The sequence below is a fragment of the Microtus oregoni genome, unplaced genomic scaffold, assembly GCF_018167655.1.
Source record: "Microtus oregoni isolate MIOR12 unplaced genomic scaffold, Mior012 000025F_ref0000491, whole genome shotgun sequence".
NCBI classification, from domain to species: domain Eukaryota; kingdom Metazoa; phylum Chordata; class Mammalia; order Rodentia; family Cricetidae; genus Microtus; species Microtus oregoni.
In genome coordinates this window covers 9,954,033-9,974,761 of record NW_024543084.1, presented here as the reverse complement: position 1 = coordinate 9,974,761, position 20,729 = coordinate 9,954,033, and the positions used below count along the sequence as shown (strand labels likewise).

The 20,729-nt window shown below is 51.8% G+C and overlaps 1 protein-coding gene across 5 annotated transcripts; it reads left to right on the top strand.

The window, feature by feature from the left end:
* Nucleotides 1-544: 544 nt before the first annotated feature.
* On the top strand, nucleotides 545-20,671 carry Snapc4 (small nuclear RNA activating complex polypeptide 4). Of its 5 annotated transcripts, none has more exons than XM_041675211.1 (23): nucleotides 545-597; nucleotides 2,668-2,810; nucleotides 3,219-3,265; nucleotides 4,658-4,825; nucleotides 5,336-5,461; nucleotides 5,930-6,008; nucleotides 6,438-6,519; nucleotides 7,415-7,519; nucleotides 7,595-7,667; nucleotides 8,022-8,186; nucleotides 9,115-9,262; nucleotides 9,508-9,614; nucleotides 9,724-9,818; nucleotides 11,755-11,849; nucleotides 13,069-13,148; nucleotides 13,403-13,771; nucleotides 14,522-14,849; nucleotides 15,196-15,266; nucleotides 15,787-15,897; nucleotides 16,764-16,791; nucleotides 17,379-18,820; nucleotides 19,637-19,758; nucleotides 20,462-20,671. In XM_041675211.1, the coding sequence occupies exons 2-22, from the start codon at nucleotides 2,681-2,683 to the stop codon at nucleotides 19,748-19,750; spliced, it is 3,963 nt and encodes a 1,320-aa protein (XP_041531145.1). In that variant the 5' UTR covers nucleotides 545-597; nucleotides 2,668-2,680; the 3' UTR covers nucleotides 19,751-19,758; nucleotides 20,462-20,671. The 5 variants fall into 5 exon arrangements, with proteins under 5 accessions (XP_041531145.1, XP_041531148.1, XP_041531149.1 ...); XM_041675214.1 differs by having other exon boundaries at nucleotides 20,360-20,671; XM_041675212.1 differs by having other exon boundaries at nucleotides 552-597; nucleotides 2,672-2,810.
* Nucleotides 20,672-20,729: the final 58 nt, after the last annotated feature.

Sequence of the window (20,729 nt, the reverse complement as noted above, 5' to 3'; positions counted from 1 at the left end):
GGTCTGCTTCAGAGCCCCAGACTCACCCTGACCAATCCCAACTCTGGGCCAGACTTTTTTTAGTTGAGACAGGATCTATATAGTCCGGGAATTTGTTGCGTAGACCAGGCTGGACTTGAACTCACAGAGATCTGCCTCCTAAGTGCTGACCATCTTGTGCCTCAAACCATTACCCAGACCCTGCCACTCACACGCATTATTAGACACGAGGAAGACCCCCAACTCCTCTATCCAGCCCTGTGGATTTGCTGGCCTCTAAGACAGGTCAGGCAAAATGTTCCTCAGGGAATGAATGTTCACTTCAGGCGGTCCCGGGTTGTGGGCTCCAAAGTTGCCAAATGTGGAACGGTACTTAGCTACCCCCTCACTGACCATTCACCCAAACCCACGACACCAAGGGACGAACCATGGAACTCCCAGGAAACTCCAAAGAAGCTCAGCTTCTCGCTAGGACCCCGTCCCAGCATGCTCTGCGCCGTGCCCGGGGCGGGACTTCCGGTACGAGCCTGCTGAATTTCGGGGCCGCCGGAAGCTTGATGTGCGTGTGGTCGCCCGGGCGACGGAACAGGCTGTGGAGTGTGTGGAGCGGCCTAACAGGTGAGGACGGGCGGGCTGCAGCTAGCCGGCGTTGTGTCCCGGAGGGGCGGAGCAAGCAGCGTGGGGAATCCGAGGCCCGGTGTGGCCACTACCTTTCCGGAGCGGAAAGCCCGCATCCCGAGCCCAGCCGAGGTCCAGCAGCTGGTGAGACGCAGCAGGTTTGCACAGTGCTGCGCTTCGAGCCGCTGCTCTTCCCGGTTGTGCGCCGCAGCCCCAGGGATCAAGCGTGGCTAATCGAATCCAGCCACGAAGGGTGCCTGGGCCTTCAACTGCCTAGCCCGGAATCGGGTTATGCCCTTAGAAGGGACAGGCAGAAAGGCGCCTCTGATGTCAGTGAAGGCTTGAACATGTGACCTTTTCTTCATTCACAGCGCGAGGGAGGTGGGAGATGGAATTTCTGTCGCCTCAAAACACACGTTGCCTTTTCTTTGGAGGTCAGGGGTCCAATGGCAATGGTTATTGCTAGGTCTGTAGATCTGGCTGCTTCTAACGAAACTTGGTTGAAGTAAGGAGTTTGGTTGAAGTAAGGCATCTAGTTCAGGAATGACATCACTGAAGGGATTGCTTTGTTTTGATGCAATCAGGCAAAGCTGCTGCCAACACCTCGGTAGTAAAAAGTCAAGCCAGGAGCAGAATGTTTCTCTTCATTTCTGAATCTGAGTGTGAACTTGTGTTTGATTTTTTTTGTTTGTGACAGGATTTCACTAATAGCCTGAAACTCAGAGATCCATCTGCCTGTTCTCCCAAAGGCTAGAATTAAAAATGAGTGCAACAGGATGGTGGTGGTACAAGCCTTTAATCCCAGCACCTGGGAGACAGAGGCAGGCGGATTTCTGAGGTCGAGGCCAGCCAGGGTTGCACAGGGAAACCCTGTCTCCAAAAACAGAGAGAGAGAGAGAGAGAGAGAGAGAGAGAGAGAGAGAGAAGGGGGAGTGCCACTACCTTTTTTGGTGTTTTGGTTGGTTGGTTTTTTTCAAACAAGGTTTCTTTGTGTTGCCCTGACTTTTCTTGAAACTCATTCTGTAAATCAAACTGGCCTCGAACTCAGAGATCCACCTGCCTTTGCCTCCAGAGTGCTGGAACTTAAGGCCTGGGCCATTATACCCAACTTTCACACCCAGCTTTATCGTATTAGTTTATTTACTTATATGTATGGTGAGGTTGTCAGAGGAAAACCTAGAATGGGATCTCTCCATTATGTTTTCCTGGCATTGAACTCGGGTCATTAGGCTTTCGTGGCAAGAACCTGGAGAGCCATCTTACCCACCACACTTTTTTTTTTTAAGATTTATTTATTATATATACCGTGTTCTGCCTGAATGTATGCCTGCAGGCCAGTAGAGGGCGCTAGATCTCATTATGGATGATTGTGGGCCACCATGTGGTTGCCGGGAATTGAACTGGGGACCTTTGGAAGAGTAACAAGTACTCTTAACCACTGAGCCATCTCTCCAGCCCAAGCTTGTGTTTTCTGTAATAGTCTTTCACCCTTCCCTTCCCACTTTTCCTCCTCTCTCAGATTTTGCTTAGTGTTCCCATGAGAACGCCTCCTTTGTGCTCAGTGTCAGGCGGCACTGTGAGCCAGGTGCTGTTCTGATAAGTGAGGTCACAGCCCTAGCAAAGCCTTGCTCTGAAAGCTCGCCATTCAGCACTGTGTCGAGCAGGGCCACCTGCAGCTGTGGTCATGGTACTCTTAGATCACAGCAACTGAATGTCTTTTGTTTTGCATTTTCTGCATTTGGTAACCAGCTCCCTCTGATTGGACACAAGGGCACAGGGGCCAACAGGTGGACTGTGTTTTTACCTATGCTGATGGTAGCCACAAGAAAGGCAGGGCCAGTGTCAGGTGTTGATGACAGGTGATGAATCAAGAACAGGAGTTCCTGGGTGTGAAAGTGTCACCTTGTAGGAACACTCAGGGCACCCCCAAGCTGATCTTGAGCCTAGGTCTCCATCTGGGTAGCCCATTGCCTGCTTCTGAACAGGCTCTTGCCATCTCTAGCAAGTTTGTGTCCAAAGGAGGGTGAGATCCAGGCACACTCAATTCTCACGTCTCATAATACTGTGAAGGCAGGCTGAAGCCATGGACATCGACGCGGAGAGAGAGAAAATAACGCAGGAGATCCAAGAACTCGAAAGGATTTTGTATCCTGGATCCTCCAGCACCCATTTGGAGATCTCTGAATCCAGTCTCAGTTCAGACTCTGAAGCAGGTATGTCCATGTGTCTGGCATAGCATGGCATGGCCGGAGCACCTGTATGTACCCTTTAACTATGTTAGACTGTGAACTGCTCTGTGGCCAGACTGTTGTTTCTTGCCCAAACTGTCCTCTGCTTTTACCTCAGAAAGTTCCTTCCATTCCCTCAGTCTTTAGCTCTTGGGTCTGCATGTGTATCAGACCTGGAGCCTCCAGACAACAGTGGCATCCAGGAGGGAAGGGAGGGCCCAGAGTCCATCCTGTCAGCTTGAGTAATCTCCATGACCCAGACACCCAGGATTTCTTTCCTAAGCTTAGTGGCTAACGCTCCCATGGGACCCTGTTGTAAGGGCTCGTCTGTCAGCAGCATGCTCCTGCTGCCTAGGCTCCCACTCTAACATGGTGTACTTGTGTTTCTTATAGATTTCCTGCCCGATGAGGACTTGGGAACTGCTTCTGTCCCCGTCCTGGTAATTGTTGCTTACTCGGCTGGGCTGCTGGGGCTTATCTGCTGCTGGCTGCCTTCCAGACCAACCCGGAGGACTTGTTTGCACTCCTGCTGGTTTTCCTACAACTAACGCCCATTCATTGTGAAAATAAGGCATCACAGAGTGCTCGCTTCTTGTGCTAGTGATGGAATCCAGGGACTCATTCACACTAAGCTCACACCGTACCATGGAGATCATCCCTGAACACAAGCTATTAGCAAAGCTAAAGTTATCGGCAGAATTGAGCCCTCTAACAGGCTGCTAACTCTAACTGCTGGCCTTTGCTGCACTCACTCTAAAAACATCAGATGTAGGCGGCAGCAGCCCATGTGTCTGGCCAGTTTCACAGCTTAGCCACTGTACCTGTTTCCATCTAGACAGTGGTCACCATAGAAGACTTAGAAAAGCACCTGGCAGAGATCGATTCATACCAGAATAACCATGTTTTGCTAACCATATTTTGATCGTTTGAGGAATTTTGTTTGGAGAGGTTTTTTTTAAGATTTATTTATTTATTATGTATACAACATTCTGCCTCGATGTATGCCCACACGCCAGAGGAGGGCGCCAGATCTCAGTACAGATGGTTGTGAGTCACCATGTGGTTGCTGGGAATTGAACTCAGGACCTCTGGAAGAGCAGCCAGTGCTCTTAACCTCTGAGCCATCTCTCCAGCCCCCTGTAGAGTTTTTTTTTTTTTTTTTTTGACAGTTTTCTTATTTCTTTACCAAACAAGCAAGACTATGTGTTTGCTCACTAGATTGACACAGCCCTGTAGTCATTAGACATTTTGGCATTCCCAGGTTTTTTTTTTTTTTTTTTGGTTTTTTGAGACAGGGTTTCTCTGTGGCTTTGGAGCCTGTCCTGGAACTAGCTCTGTAGACCAGGCTGGTCTCGAACTCACAGAGATCCGTCTGCCTCTGCCTCCCGAGTGCTGGGATTAAAGGCGTGCGCCACCATGGCCCGGCCATTCCCAGGTTTTGATCCCCATGGCTATTCAGGGAGTCTCTTTGCTGATATCTGACACTTGAGGTACTGGGGATGGGAGTACAACAAACTTGCTGTGAAGTTCGGGCTTCACAGAGATGTCTGTTGCAAAATTGGAAGCTGCTTGCTATGGTACCCCAGCCCCAGCATGTGCTTCACAAGCAGAGCTCATGTTGATTTGAAAAGATACACACACTCCGCCTTGAGGGTGATGGGCTCTGTTTCCAAATAGAACTCCTCCCTCACCCCGGTAGGATCAGCTCATGGTTCCGCATTCAGGGGCTCATACCAGAGCTGCCCCAGTATTCCTTGTGGGTGTGGACCTGAGCGTGGCAACAAGAAAGGGGGTTGCTATCTCTTCATTTGCCTTTTCTGGCCCCTAACCAGGGAGAAGAAAGGTGGAGTGAGGCCAGCAATGATGAGGAGGACCCCAAGGACAAAGCTCTTCCTGAAGACCCCGAGACCTGTCTGCAACTAAATATGGTCTACCAGGAGGTGATCCAGGAGAAGCTGGCAGAGGTTAGCCAGCTGCTAGCCCAGAACCAGGAACAGCAGGTAAGATTGCCTACTCAAGGCCCGTCTAAGCCCTCCTGACCCTCAGTGTCCCACAGGATCAGATTCCCAGGACAGTGCTCACAGTGGATCTGTTTGTAGACGGAGACTGCTCTTTTGTTTCCCGGCTGCCCTGACCTGAATAATCGCACAGAAACTGTATCAATTACCACACTGTTCAGCCAGTGGCTCAGGCATATTTCTATATCTTGAATTAACCCATTTCTATTAATCTATGTATCATCACGAGGCTGTGGCTTACTGGTAAGGATCTGGTATCTGTCTCGTTTGGCAGCTACATGGTGTCTCCTTGGCTCCGCCAACTCTATATATGTCTCTTCGGATTTCCTGCCAGGCTTTGCTCTGCTAAGCCATTGGCCAAAACAGCTTCTTTATTAACCAATGGAAATAAACATATTCACAGCATACAGAGGGGAATCCCACATCATCTGTTCACCCTCTACCTGCCCTCTTCCTCTTCTTGGCTCATGGATGGCCTTGCTTTTGTTCCAGGAAGAGATTCTGTTTGATCTGGCTGGGACCAAATGTCCCAAGGTGAAGGATGGCAAAAGCCTGCCTTCATACATGTACATAGGCCACTTTATGAAGCCGTACTTCAAGGACAAGGTCACTGGAGTGGTAAGTAGTAAAGACCCCTCTCTCAGCAGCTGGTTGAGTGTCCTAGAAAGAAGGGTCTCTCTTCTTTTCCACACTTGTGAGTTCCCTTGAGTCTTTTGGGTTAAAATTTTTTGTCCCCCAAAAACCACCTCATCCTTTAATGAAAGTCAAGGCCTCCAGCTAACATTGCCCTTTGGGGTGTGTTCCTTTGAAATAGAATCGCAGCCTTTAGCAAGTCAGTGTAGACCTGAAACTGCTTATGGCTCTATGTGCCTGTCAGCCTCATGGAGCCTCTGGACACTCCCTTGTGCTGGGGCGGTCATGCCCAGAGCGTTTCACTCAGCAGTAGCTTGTAGAACAGATGTCTTGGGCCTGGCCCTGCATGTGGACAGCATATGAGGAGGCAAGAGGGAAGATTCTGAGTCTCCGTGGGGGCCTGGAAGGGTGAGTGTGGTCTGTGTGCCATGTCCTGACACTACACTCTGACAGGGGCCTCCTGCCAATGAAGACACACGAGAGAAGGCTGCCCAGGGAATCAAGCCCTTTGAACAGCTCCTGGTGACCAAGTGTAAGTCCAGAGAGCCTTCTGGGTGGGCATCCACCAACCCTGGAAAACACAGAGGGCATCCCTACAGCATCCCCACAGCCTGGCCTCTCCTGGACATGTGCGGTAGTTCTCAGGCCCTCCCTCCTGTGGCCTCATGGGCTCCTTCAGGCCTTGGTTGCTGGGACTGGCCTCTCCAGTGCTGAGTTGGGTGCAGGCTGGACCACACACAGCCCTTCCCAACTCTAGCTATTCTTAGAACACCTAGCCCTAAAGAATACTCTGAGCTAGGCTTGGGTGGAGGGTGGAATCATGGGCCGGAAGGTGTTCTGGCTGGCTGCCCCACTGTCATGCAGGGGGTAGGCTAGAACTGCAGAGCGGATTCAGTGGATGTGTGTGTCTGTGGGGTAGGCCAGGCCTCGTGACATCACATCACTATATCCTCCTCCTCAGGGAAGCACTGGGAGAAAGCCTTGCTCAGGAAGTCTGTTGTGAGCGATCGCCTGCAACGCCTGCTTCAGCCCAAGTTGCTAAAGTAAGTCTGGAAATAGGTCGCCATAGCCTTCCCCACGCTTGAAGGCCAGGCCGCTCTGGGGCTGGTGAGGGTCAGCTGCCCCTGCAACCCTGTGACGTCGACGTCCGTCCTTTACTCTGTTCTGAAATGGGTGGCCGGGCAATGTGGCCCAGTATGGAGCATGGAGGTCAGAAGGCATGCTGCAGTCAGTTTCTCAGATTCTCTTCTCTGGGTTTCTGGGCCTGTCTGTGAAACCAGCTTTATGAGTTCATTGATGGGTACATATCACATGACCAAAGGGCATCATGCAGTGCCCCGTGTGAGTACACAATGAAGGGCATTGTTGTTTTGATAAGTTGCTGAAAACAGATGTCCTCGGGGGCAGGGTGTGAGCTGTGCCGAAAGAGCCACACCTGCTATGCCTGTGTCATTTAAAAGGGGCAAAGTGGCCACATGATGCTGACAATGTTAAGAACAGAGTAATCAGATCAGAGGTGTCTCTTAGAGCTGGACCACAGGGTACCGGTCCTCTCTGGACTTGTGTGCTCAATACTGATGGTTTTCCTGAAGTGTGAGTGAACCAGCTCTTTCCAAACAAGATCTGTTTGCTATTTGCTGTAGCAGTAGCTGCAGAACTAAGTCAGGCTTGCCTGAGATGTTTGTGTCCTGGAAGCCAAGACTGCAAACAACCTGGCAACTCCTACCCTGGATGATGGTATTCTGGTGGTAGGGGTGCCTCAGAGGTGGTGCCAGGGCTTTCTTTGTGTTAAGGGACCAAGGCAAGAGAGAAAGCACATTCCTGTGCAGGTTTTCCAACTTTGATCCGTGAGACTTGCACAAGTGCAGTTCAGAGGACAGAACTTCGGTTTCCCTAGGACATTTCATCCACAACTCCTCCACTCTGCCTGCCTTGCAGACTTGAGTACTTACATGAGAAACAGAGCCGAGTCTCTAGCGAGTTGGACAGGCAGGCCCTGGAGAAGCAGATTAAGGAAGCAGAGAAGGAGATTCAGGACATCAAGTAAGCTGGGGCCTTCTGGGTGCAGGGGAGAGCTGCAAGCCTTGCATGATACCAGCTCCTTATTCTTTCCTGTAGCCAGCTCCCAGAGGAAACTTTGCTGGGGAACCGGCTGGACAACCACGACTGGGAAAAGATTTCCAACATCAATGTAAGTCGGGCAGCCCTGAGCGCCCACAGCTGCACCAGTGCTTCTAAGCCAAGTGTGGGTGGGAACTAGGTGGTAAAGTCTCGCCTCCCCTTGTGCCGTATCCCACTGTAAACTCTACAAACAAGCATGCCTAGCACTGCCAGAAGTGGCAAAGGACTTCATGGGCCCCTCTGTGACAAGGTGCGCTTCTTGAGAAGTGCAGTCTTCAGTGCCTTTGGCTACACAAACAAGTCAGCTCACTTAATGGCCACAAAAGCCACTGGCTGGCACACAGTGAAAACCCCGCGGTGGGGCTATGACTTTGATATGCTTGGCATCAGTAACGCTCTAAAAGCTGTGTTCCCGTGGGTGCAGTTTGAAGGAGGCCGCAGTGCAGAGGAGATCCGGAAGTTCTGGCAGAGTTCTGAGCATCCAAGCATCAACAAGCAAGAATGGAGCGCAGAGGAGGTGGAGCGACTGAAAGCCATTGCTGCCGCGCACGGCCACTTGGAGTGGCATTTGGTTGCAGAGGAGCTAGGGGTAAGGACCAGAACCTGCAAACCTTGGAAGTCTGGGAGGACATGGACTTCTGGGCTTGGGATGGAGCTCAGTCTCATGCTGTATAGTGTGGTACACACAATCTTAGGAATTAATTTGTTTGGTAAATTGTGCTTTAAAGCAAGTGATTTGTCCCTTTATCTTTTTAACTTTAATTTCCATCTTGTCTGGTGAAATGTAACCATTTCCTGCATTTCTTTGCCTTTTATTTGTTGTGGGGAAATGCCTAGAAGCAAACCATAGCTGAGCACCTACCACATCCCACCCCTAAGTCCCATGGCTGGTGAGCTGGCTCAGATAGTGAGTCTCCTGGAAAAGCCTTTCCATGAGGGGATGAGTGATGGGCAGGTGCAGACGCAGTGTCGTGTGGCTGCCTTATCTGCCGTGTGTCCCTCATCCCTGCCTATCTAAGGTTCTAAATAGCCTGCCTCCGAGCTTGAGAGCCAGAGGATTCCTGTGAGAGGCTTTGAGAGGCATTCCCACAGCATCTCCTCCCATCCTTCTAGGAATTGGCAGTGTCGTCTAGACATCTGAGTTAGCTGTCACAAGGATTTTTCTTGTTTGTTTTTAATACAGGGTCTCACTCTGTAGTTCAGGCTGACTTAAGACTCATGGCACTCTCCTGCTTCAGGCTCCCAAATGCTGGGATTAGCAACACAGTTGTCTATGGCCAGGTTTTCTTTTACAAGCCATAGAACCTTCTCTGAACTGCTCCTATTCTGGGCCCCTCCATGGTCTAGCAAACTATCACTCCCCAGGAGCCTGAAGAGGAGAGCTCTGCTGTACAGAGTGCTGCCTGTAGTTCAGGCCCCCTTCTCCTGGAAGCCCTTGGAGGGCTGTTTCTGGGCATCTCTGCGTGTGCAGGGTGAAGCCCAGTGATGCTCATTCATTTCTGTTTGGCCTTGGGAAGACAAGCCGCAGCGCCTTCCAGTGCCTACAGAAATTCCAGCAGTACAACAAAGCCTTGAAACGCAAGGAGTGGACAGAAGAGGAAGACCACATGCTCACCCAGCTGGTCCAGGAGATGCGTGTTGGGAACCATATTCCATACCGCAAGAGTAAGCCCACCACAGCAAAAGGCATCTTCTCATCCCTTGAGCTGCTCCAAGCCCTAGTGGCCTGAGGCCTAGGTCCCTGGAAGCAGAGATTTGTAGAAGAGTTCACAGCTGTACTAGGGAGTGTGGGCGGGGGAGTGAGGGGCCTGATGACCAAAGTCACTCCTCTCTGTAGCTTCTGGGAGACCCCTCTCTTCCTGCTTATTGCCTGCATAAGATGGGTGAGCCCCCGTCTTCTCTGTCCCCAGTTGTCTACTTTATGGAAGGAAGAGACTCCATGCAACTGATCTACCGTTGGACCAAGAGCTTGGATCCTAGCCTGAAAAGGGGGTTCTGGACCCCAGAGGAAGATGCTGTAAGTCTGTCACCCAGAGAAGACTACTCAGGACGTTTGCCTGGCTACCCTAAGTACAACCCTTTTTAAGCTCGGGTGGAGGCATTGTCTATTCTCTTCTTTCCTGCAGAAGTTGCTTCAAGCTGTTGCCAAGTATGGGGCTCACGACTGGTTTAAAATCCGGGAAGAGGTGCCAGGTAGGAGCGATGCCCAATGCAGAGACCGGTGAGTTGCCCACACTGGCTGAAGGAGCGACTTGCTTGAGTCACACTTCTGTAGGCAGCAACCCAAAAGTGATTCGTCCACAAGCGCTTTGCATACTAGGGGTGGCACTGCTGGGAAGCAGAACTTTCCTATTTCTGTTATCCACAAGGAGTCAAATGCTAGTGGCAACTCTTGCCGATGTCCTCCCACTTTGCTGGGGAGACGGTCCCCATCAGGTCCCCCACATTGCTGGGGAGATGGACCCCATCAGGTCCTCCCACATTGCTGGGGAGATGGTCCCCATCAGGTCCCCCACATTGCTGGGGAGATGGTCCCCATCAGGCTACTAGGGTTCTCTCCTTTTCTTTCAGTGGTTTGTTCAGACATGTTTTACTTTACCTTGTTAATGTAGATCACCTACAGTCCACACTCTAACCCCACAGAACCCCATTCAAACAGGCAAAGGTCAGTAGACTTGGCTCCGGAGATGCACAAGCAGCCAGAAGGCCATGAAAAAATGCTCAGTCACTAACTTCCGGAATGCAAGTCAGAACCACAGTGAAATACTTCACACAGATATGGATAGGGGCAGCTGTCAAAACAAACAAACAGAAACAAAAGAGCACAGTAACAAGTGCTCCTGGGGAGCAGAGCACGGCCTTTGGAGAATCCAGAGCATGAGGCAGCACTATGTGAGATGTTGCAGTCCCTACCTGCAAAACTCAAGTGCCCCAGGCAGAAACTCTTGTACCGGACAAGAATGTTTATAGAACGTTGTTTATCACTGTCGATAGGAACATGTGGGATGCAAATTTGGATTCTGGCGTTTGCAAGGAAGGGCATTCTGATAGATGCTGTGTTTCTGTTCATTTGGTTCAAAGGTGCATGAGCCTTGAACATTTTGACCATTTGGACAAGTGTTTCTCAAGACATGCTTATTTCAGGAATGTTCCTGAGTCAGTGACTCTTGTGTTTGGCTTTTTTGGAAGCTGCTAGACTTTGTGCAAAGTGTCCCTATTATTGTGTGCTCCCACAAGCAGCATGTGAGTGTTGGGGCACTCTGTCTTCACCCCAGCATGTATTCCTGTTGTCCCTGTCTCTGCTTGGAACTGCACCTTCTAAGTGCCCATGAAGTAGCCTCCCGCAGTAGCATCTCGCAGCAGCCCCTGTGGCTCACTGCTGAGCCTCTCTGCTGGGCCTGCTGGTTTCTTACATGTGTGCATCTCTTTGGAGAAACATCTGTCAAGTGCCTTGCCTGGTTTAAATTACTTGTCTTTGCATTACTGGCTTGTGAGGGTTATGTGCGTCTTTATGCATTCTGGATGCAAGTCCCTGTCAGGTGCAGGATTTGCATGGTATGCCAGTCAATGGCTCATCTCTTCTTTCTTTTCCAGAGCCCTCAAAGCAGTAGTTCTCAACCTGTGGGTCATGACCCCTTTGGGATTTGAATCATCCTTTCACAGGATTTACATAACAATTCATAACAGTAACAAAATTACAGTTATAATGTAGCAACAAAAACAATTTTATGGTTGGGGGTCACCACACCATGAAGAAGTCTATTAAAGAGGCACAGCATTAGGAAGGTTGAGAACCACTGCCTTAAAGCATAAAAATTTTTAAATGTTTGATTAAGTCCAGCTTCTCTTTATTTTTTTTTCTTTTTGTTTTGTTTTTTTTTTGTTGTTGTTGTTTGTTTTTCAAGACAGGGTTTCTCTGTAGCTTTGGAGCCATCCTGGCACTCGCTCTGTAGACCAGGCTGACCTTGAACTCACAGAGATCTACCTGACTCTGCCTCCCGAGTGCTGGGATTAAAGGCATGCGCCACCACTGTCCAGAGCTTGTCTTTATTTTTATTTATTTATTTGCTTGTGGTGTCGGTCTAAGAAATTATTGGAGAAGACGGAGGAGCAGTGGTGGGTCTTAAACTGTCCCTCTGTTTGCACACCATTTCCAGCTACATCAGAAGATTACATTTCAACCTGAAGAAGGGAAGGTGGAATGCAAAAGAAGAGCAGCAGCTGATCCAACTAATAGAAAAATACGGTGTCGGTGAGTTGTTGGGCACTTGTCTTTCCTGTCGCTGCTGGCTCTGAGCATGCTGGGAATCCCCACAACCATCTGGAGACTGCGTCTTTTCGGATCTTAGGCTGCTCTCCTGGTGTCAGCTTCTGCCTCAGGCTCAGTCTTAACGTGCGGTAGTGTGTCTCCCCATTGCAAATGCTCTTTTGTTTTAGTGCTGGTGCTGGGGATGAAATCCTGGACCTTAGCTGGCTAGACAGGCTTGCCTCCAGGCTCCAGCCCCATGCTCTCCATTACAAACGAGTGATAGTCACTACAGGAAATTGGAAAGCAGACGAAGTGATACATACCTTTCATCCTGGCACAAACACACAGCACACACAAATAACTATAAAGCACCAGGTAGAGGGCTGGAGAGATGGCTCAGTGGTTAGGAGCATTGCCTGCTCTTCCAAAGGTCCTGAGTTCAATTCCCAGCAACCACATGGTGGCTCACAACCATCTGTAATGAGGTCTGGTGCCCTCTTCTGGCCTGCAGGCATACACGCAGACAGAATATGTGTACGTGATAAATAAAAAAAAATTTAAAAAAAAAAAAAGCACCAGGTAGAGACCATTCATGAGCATTACCCAAGATTCACCTGTAGCCTCCATGTTCGTGTGCACACACGCACCTGCAGCCATTATGTTGCCTAACATTGTCACAGCTGTGCTACCCTTTGGGAGTCTTCTGGTCCTGCTCCTGTGTCTTCTGTGGCTGCTCTGGTGCTCTGTGCAGAGGAGCCTCTGGGATGTCAGTCACATCTTTCGTGACTGGTGTTTGCAGTATTTCCTAACTTTTTACTGCAGAGCAGGAGTGGGTGTTTGTAGCTACATCTTGCTGATACTGGTGATACCACCTCAGAAAAACGCTAACTATCGTTCTGGGACATGCAAAATACAAAGGATTTTGTCACCTGTTGTCACACTTCCCCATAAGTGCAACCTCCAGGTGCCCCTCTGCAGCACTAGGAACAAAGCTTTGACGTTGTCTCTTCAGAGCCTTGGTACAGCAGATGCACCAGGGCCTGGAGTGACTTCGCCTTCCTACCTGTGTGTGCCAGAACTTCCTCAGGGGTTGGTCAGCCCTGAGATACAGATCCTGTCAAACACAGGTGCTCTGGCTTCAGTAGGAACTGCCTCTGGCCAAGCACATGGGGGACGACCATCCTGATAACTTAGCCTCAATGGAGTGTGGTTGTTTTTGCAGGTCATTGGGCACGAATAGCTTCTGAACTGCCCCATCGGTCAGGCTCCCAGTGTCTGAGCAAGTGGAAAATAATGACCAGGGTGAGACATTTGTTTGCTTGCTTTGCTCGGGTGGAAGGCCCATGACCTGCGGGAGTGCTTGGGCAAGGGCGGAGCAGTGGGTAGGGTAGGGAGCACGCAGGTTCTGGCCCTCCTTTTCAGGAGACCATACCTCAGCAACAGTGTGCTCTGACCCTGGAGGTGTTCATGCCCGGGACCTCTTTAAGGCTAGCCTACCTGCCTGTCATAGCACACCTGGGCAGCTGAGACCTGGAGCACTCCTTTCCTCCCCTCAGAAGAAGCAGCATCTCCAGAGGAGGAGGGGGCGGAGGCCCCATCACAGTAGCCAGTGGAGCTCGAGCAGCAGCAACAGCAGCGACAGTGAGGGTTACGGTGGCAGCAGCAGCAGCAGCAGCAACAGCAGCAGTAGTGAAGACTCGGGATCAGAAATGGAGCTGGAAGAGTCTCTGGAGAATGGCAGAGCACTGGTTCCTCCACAGCACAGAGTGCCAGACATTGACCTGTGGGTTCCTACCAGGCAGACCACCAGCCAGTCCCAGAGAGAAGGGGCAGGATGCTACCTAGAACACCGTGCTGTGTCCTACACGCTTGATGCCACTCAGAGTCACCACAAGGAAGATTCCACCACCGTCTCCACTTCTGAGGTAAACCAGGTGCAGATGCCCTGTTAGCCCCACAGCACTGTTCCAAGAGGGTCCAGTACTAGCAAACATGGAAGACCCAGCCAGCAAGGTTTGCCTCAGTGCACCCTAAACGTGAGAAGGGGGAGTAGTGAGTGCTCTGTGCTCCTAGTGGTCACTAACGCTGACACTGGACAATTTTATTTCTGACCTGGACACAGCCATGTCCTCTTGTTCACTAAAATGTGTTGCTTAGGGCTAATTACAGAGTTGTGCAGTAGTAGTGGCCTTCACAATGCAGCCTCCATTGTCCCCAAGTCATAACATCCGCTTTAGGGCGCATCTGAGAGGGCGGTTTCCACCTCCAGCTGCTGAGTCCAGAAGGTGTTCTTGGGCAGTGTCTTTCTAACTTGGCTTCTCATGTGCATCCACCTGTCTCTCTCTGGCCTCAGAGCTGGGGCCTAGAGCCGGATGCAGCTCTGGCAATGACTAGAGCAGCCTTGTGGGCTGCATAGGCTGCTCTGCCCAGAGCATTGCTGGAAGGATGGCGCAGCTAGCTCAGCCATGGCACTGCCTGCCATGTGGACCAGAGCATCTCGTAGAGAAGGAGCTGAGCCAGACCCTACCTGAAGACCACGTACTTGTCTTACTACAGAGCGCTTTCCCAATAGCAAGTGGTGTTCATGATGAATGCTATGGGGTCTCACAAGGAGGTGTTAGACCTGCACCAGGTTCTGCTGCAGCCAGCCTTACGTGGTCTCTTTTGATATACAGCTTGCGTTGAAAGTGCCCCTAGAGAAAATGCTGAAGTTGGTCAGGACCCGCCCAACCACCCGGAGCCACACACTGGTGAAGAAAAGACCAATGCAGCCACCCCTACCTAATTCATGCTCGGGGTCTGACCCTGGTGACGGTGTGGCTGGGCCTCATCTGCGGCGGCTGTGGTGTGGAACTTTACAGCATAAGCTGAGACGCAAGAGACAGGCTTTGCACCGCAGGCTTCTTAAACACAGGCTTCTGCTGGCTGTGATACCCTGGGTGGGTGACATCAACCTGTCCTGCACACAAGCTCCTAGGAGGCCTGCAGCAGTGCAAACTCAAGGTACGATCCAGGGCTCCTGGGACCTTTCTGGAGCTGGGGCAGGAACAAGCCCTGGAAGTACTTCTCCTGGCAGAGGGAACCACAGGGGAGGGACCTGTGGAGAGGCAGATCCATGAAGAACAGATAGGACTGTCACCAAAGGGTTTGAAGATGAACAGTTGGGCCACCCTTTCCTCCCTGCCCTTGTGAAACAAGGTTCAGCTAGATCTGGGGTAGTAGTGAGAGGCTTAGGGGGCCCTACCTTCTGCTCTCGGAGGCAATGTGGAACACTAAGGCTGCTCTGCCCCAGACTCTGTTGGGGAGCTTCAAAACTGGGGCTACTTTGTGCTTTGCCCTTGTCCTCTAGCTGACAGCATCAGGATGCAGTTAGAGAGCGCCCGCCTGACCAGCACTCCGGTGTTCACACTGCTTATTCAGGTGAGCGCCTAGCAGATTGCTGTCTGCTGTCTTCTCCTTCTTCTTCTTCCTCTTCCTCCTTCTCCTCCTCCTTCTTTCTTTTTTTTGGTTTTTTGAGACAGGGTTCCTCTGTAGCTTTGGAGGCTGTCCTGGAGCTCTCTCTGGAGACCAGGCTGGCCTCGAACTCTCTGCCTCTCAAGTGGTGAGATTAGAGGTGTGCGCCACCACTGCCCAGTGTCTGCTTTCTCCTTTTTTTTTTTTTTCAGGGTTTAGTAGTATATTTCATGTTTCATACAGATAATCCACATTCAAAATGACAAGACATTCCCTCTTTGAACTATGTGGTATGCTTTCTTCTATACTGGTGAAGAAGCATGCATGGAGCCTAGGCCCAAGCTAGAGGCTGTGAAATTGTCTTGACCTCCCTGGGCAGTCAGAGGCTTTAGGAGTTTGGATCTACTCCTGGAACAGCCATGGTTAGGACTGCCTTCCATCTCCTTGACCATCGTTGCGGGGAGGTTCTTATTCTCAGGTGTCTCAGCTATTGCAGATTGATACTGCAGGCTGCATGGAGGTAGTTCGAGAAAGGAAGACCCAGCCACTTGCACTGCTCCAGCCTGGCACCCAGAACCCCCAACCACATCTTCTGCAGGTAACAGACACTGGGAACAAGAAGGTCACACTGGGTACAGTGGCATACTCCTTTAATCCAAGCACACGGAAGGCAGAAACAGGCGGATCTCTGTGAATTCAAAGCCAACCTGGCCTACATAATGAGTTTCAGGCCAACTAGAGCTACATAATGAGACCTAACCTCAAAAAAAAAAAAAAAAAAAGGAGTAAGCCAGGCAGTGGTGGCTTACACCTCTAATCCCGGCACTCGGGAGGCAGAGAGGCAGAGATGGATAATGGGCAGATCTCTGAGTTCAAGGCCAGCCTGGTTTGCAGAGCAAGTTCCAGGCTCTAAAGCTACAGAGAAACCCTGACTGGAAAAGAAAAAAGAAAAAATGGAGTGAGAACAACTATACTTCCAACTCCTGCCCCATGGTGGCCCAGATTCGGTGTCTTAGCTCTTCCTTGGAGGAACAATTTCCAGGCATTTCCTTAGAAAAGTTGGCTCTCCCTCAGAACATCCCTTACCATACCTTCTCAGGGAGGCATCTGTGTGAGCTGCCCCACGGGAGGCCTGATTAGAGTCTGAGGGAGGTAGCTTACCAGCTGCAGTTCAGTTTGGGGGAGGCTTTAGCTTGGAGCCCTGTCACCTGGGGAAGCAGTAACCAAAAGAGCACTCTGGTGCCCGTAGTCCCTAAGCCCCACACTGTCCAGTGATGATTTGATGAGCTCTGGCCAGCAGCCTTTAGTGGAGCTGTCCTGAAAGCCTCCAGCAGCGGCTCTCCTTTCCCGGGCCCCCTGCGCTCAGTGCAGACAGGAAAGCCCCAGAGTTGCAGCGGGTGGTGAGCGGGAAGAACTAATGGGATCCAGCAAAGATTCTACAGACTGACTTTCCTGTCTTCACAGGTGTCCTCCAGTGCCAAGAACAGCACAGGTACCACCTGCCACATCTTTCTCTCTTATGGTGGGAAATGCTCTGCATCTGAGCCACGGCCTCTAGTAGCACAGCCAGTGGCCCTGAGAATAGGCTAGAAGGGCCTGGAACTGCATGGACTTTCAACTTTGGGCAGCCCCTGAGGGCTCGAGGCACCATATTGTGTCACATGTTGGGAGAACCAGCAGTCCTGGTTTTGAGCATCTTTGAGGTTTACAAACCATTCTCTCACATCTTGTTAGACGTAGACTGGGTGGAGGCTGGAGAGATGGCTCAGAAGTTAAGAGCATTGACTGCTCTTCTAGAGGACCCAGGTTCAATTCCCAGCACCCACATGGCAGCTCACAACTGTCTGGAACTCCTGTTCCAGGGAATGTAGCATCCTCACACAGACATCAGTACACAAACAATAAAAAATTATTTTTAAAAAATGTAGACTGGGCTGTCTCTGGCATCTGCTGCCCTCTGTGAACAGAGTACCTTGAGTTGGAGCCCATGAGGTGAGCTAAAATTCCACACATGGGCTTGCTGGTGTTCCTGGGCACATTGCCTGAAGTTCTCATCAAGATAGTTGTCTCTTCCTCTAGGCTGCCTCCTCCCAAGCATCCCGGGTCAGCAAACTGCAAAGAGAGACAGCCACAAAGAGCGTCCACAGCTGGGATCCTGCGGTGCTTCGGCTGCCTCCTCCCAAGTTCCTGTAGCAGCCCCACGTGGCCTCCGACCAAAACCCAAGACTGTATCTGAGCTGCTTCGTGAAAAACGGCTCCGTGAGTCCCGTGCCAAGAAGGCCACTCAGGCCCTCACTGCCATCAATAGCCAGTTGCTGATCTCCTCACCTGTGATCCTCCAGCCCCCTCTGCTGCCAGCCCCCCAGGGTTCCCCCGTAGCAGGCCCTGCAACATCCAGTGTAGAACTCGCTGTTCCTGTGGCCCCAGTGATGGTCAGTTCAAGTCCTTCTGGCTCCTGGCAGGTGGCTGGGCTCTCAGCCACAGACAAGCAGCCCCCCACCCTGCAAACTGTTCCCCTAAATCCTTCCCACAAAGGGACCCATATTGCAGCCCCTGCTGCTTTTAGGAGCCTGGCCCCAGCTCCCATGCAGGTCCCCACAAGCTGCCCCCCAAGTACTCTTGGACAGTCTCAGGCCTCTGCCACATCCCAGAAACAGGGCCCGCCCCTTCTCCCAGCAGCCCCCAGCCCCACACAGCTACCTATGCAACCCCTCAGTCTACCACCAGTTCTTGGCCCACAGGCAAGTGGGCAGCCCCTGGCAGCCAAGGCCAGCCTGCCTGTCAACTGGGTACTCACAACTCAGAAGCTGCTCTCTGTCCCAGTACCAGCTGTGGTGGGCCTCCCCCAGTCAGTGATGGCCCCTGAGACTGTAGGACCACCAACAAAACAGCTACCTTCCCCTGCCATGACTCCTGCTTGCCAGGGACAGCTTCCAGTCAGTGCAGACACAGAACCCAAAGGTCCTCAGGGCCACGAAACACCACCCACATCTGGGCACGAAAAGAAGACCCTGAACCTAAGTCTGCTTTCCCAGGAGAGTGAGGCAGCCACACTGGCGTGGCTGAAAGGCTGCCAAGGCGCTTGTGTGCCCCCACTGGGGAGCAGGATGCCCTATCAGCCCCCTTCACTGTGCAGCTTGCGAGCATTGTCCAGCCTCCTCCTCCATAAAAAGGACTTGGAGCAGAAGGCTTCTTCTCTGGTGGCCAGGCAGGCAGCTGGGTCCCAAACTGAGCCCAAGCCTGGAGCCCTACAGACTTCCTTGGAACTGGTACAGAGGCAATTCCGGGACAACCCAGCCTACCTCCTGCTGAAGACACGTTTCCTGGCTATCTTCTCTCTTCCCGCTCTCCTGGCCACTCTGCCTCCCAACAGTGTCCCTACCACACTGTCAGCCATGGCTGTTGGTTCTGAAAGTGACAGTGAAGACCTTGGTGATCTGGAACTCAAGGACAGGGCCTCGCAGTTGGACTGCCCCACCTGTAGAGTACAAGCGGACCCAGCAGCCACAGCCGCCATACAGGTAAGGATGCTGGGGCAGGCAGACGGGTCCTGCAGTACCTTGCCCGCCTGTGTGTGTCTGGCTTGCTGGAAGTGTTAAGCTGGGCAGGTGGAAGTTCTGTGGGTTTCTGAAGGAGGAGGAAGCTCGTCCAGTCTGCCTAGTTGGGAACAGGCTTAGCAGAAGCTGCCTCTCCTGGGCTGGCTGTAGCAGAAGAGGGAGACAGCCTTCTACTGTGACAGCCCCACCTCACACACATACCACACACCCAAACTCAAGGTAGAGAGGCAGGCCTGACACGTGACACATGAGATGGGCTGTGGGTACAGTGGAGGTGAGAGTTGCCCTTGTTTGTGCTCTCGTGGGTACAGAGTTCCTCCCAGGCATCTCTTGCTCACAGAGCTAGGCCTGGCAAAACTGTCTGTTTCCCATAGGACCCATTTCCTGCCCTTCCTGGCTACTCCCAGGGAGCCCTACCTGGCCTCTTCCCCGCAAGGGTTAGACATGTAGAACCTTCACGCAGCTGTCGCTCCACACCTGGTCGTGCTACCTTAGTTCCAAGGGGACCTGGGAATCTGTCTCCCTTGCTTAGCACCTCAGAGCAGGAGAGTGGTTACCATGGGATTGCCTAATGGTTGGAGACCCTACCCGAGGGGCAGAACTGCAGAAAGCTAGACCTAGCTGCTCCCATGTACCTGTCCTGGAGAAGCATATGCTAGCAACTGCCTGTCCCTGATGTTCGGGCTGGTGGTGGGGGGGGTTGTCCTCCCTTCCCCATTGCCTGCCTGTTCTGGCTGTCATCACTCTTGTCTTCCCTGGCCTGGCTTTTTATTATTTCAGATAGGTCCTGGTTCTGGTGAGGACTCTGCCCCCTCCCACCTGAGTACTTCTGATGACCTTGACGTGCTTAGGACACGGCGTGCTTGCCATTCACGGACACGGAGGCTGCTGTGAGCCACAAGGTGAGTCGCTATGGAGCCTGCCACACTGCCACCAGGAAGACACAGAATCCAGAGTATGGGCTTCCTCAACCTCCCACTGAGCTGAGGCCAGGATAGCGCTATCAAGTCTGAAGCTGGACTTATGCGGGCAGGTCAAAGCTTCTACCCAAAGGCTGGACTTATGCGGGCAGGTCAAAGCTTCTACCCAAAGGCTGGACTTATGCGGGCAGGTCAAAGCTTCTACCCAAAGGCTGGACTTATGCGGGCAGGGCAAGGCAAGGCTTCTACCTGAAGCCCCATGTTGCTCAGTGTGCCGCAAGGCCTTGGCACTATTCCGTCTGCCTGGGTTTTGTCCCCTCCCTGGGGTGTCAGCTCCTCAGAGCATCCTCTCTGACAGCTTGTCTTGGCCTGAGTCTCAGCTGCTCCCCACATGCAGCCCGTCAGCATGGTCACCTGCTTGTGGTCTCTGATCACAGACTTCAGGCTGTACCTTGCTTTCATTGCTGAGTCCCTGGGTTCAGGCCAGAGTAAGCAAAGAAGGCATTGGAACTGTGAGGGGTGGGTGTCTAGGATGTTCTCGTTGGCTTGTGAAGCCACCATAAGTTGTGCTGCTTGTCCTCAGTGCAGCGCCAGCTTATGCCCTCAGCAGTACCACCTGTGGGTCTGTCCCGGAGCCTGGGCCAGCTACGGTGAGAACACTGTCAAGAGTATCCCTGTGTTTCAGCACAAGGACTCAAGGGGCCAGAAACCCACTCTTACACCAGGCGAGAGGCAGGGCCGAGGCCTGACCACAAGTCCACAACCGTCTGTGAGAGGAAGCGGAGGCCAGGAAGCTGCAGGCCTGCAGAGTAACCTGTCTGCAGCCAGCAACAGGGACTCTGACAACAGTGACCGTATGGTCACAGGCTTAACTGCTAACAAATGAAAATCCATGTATTTGAAGAAATAAAGTAAATGTCTATTTTTTTACTTTAAAGCAACGCATAGCCTTT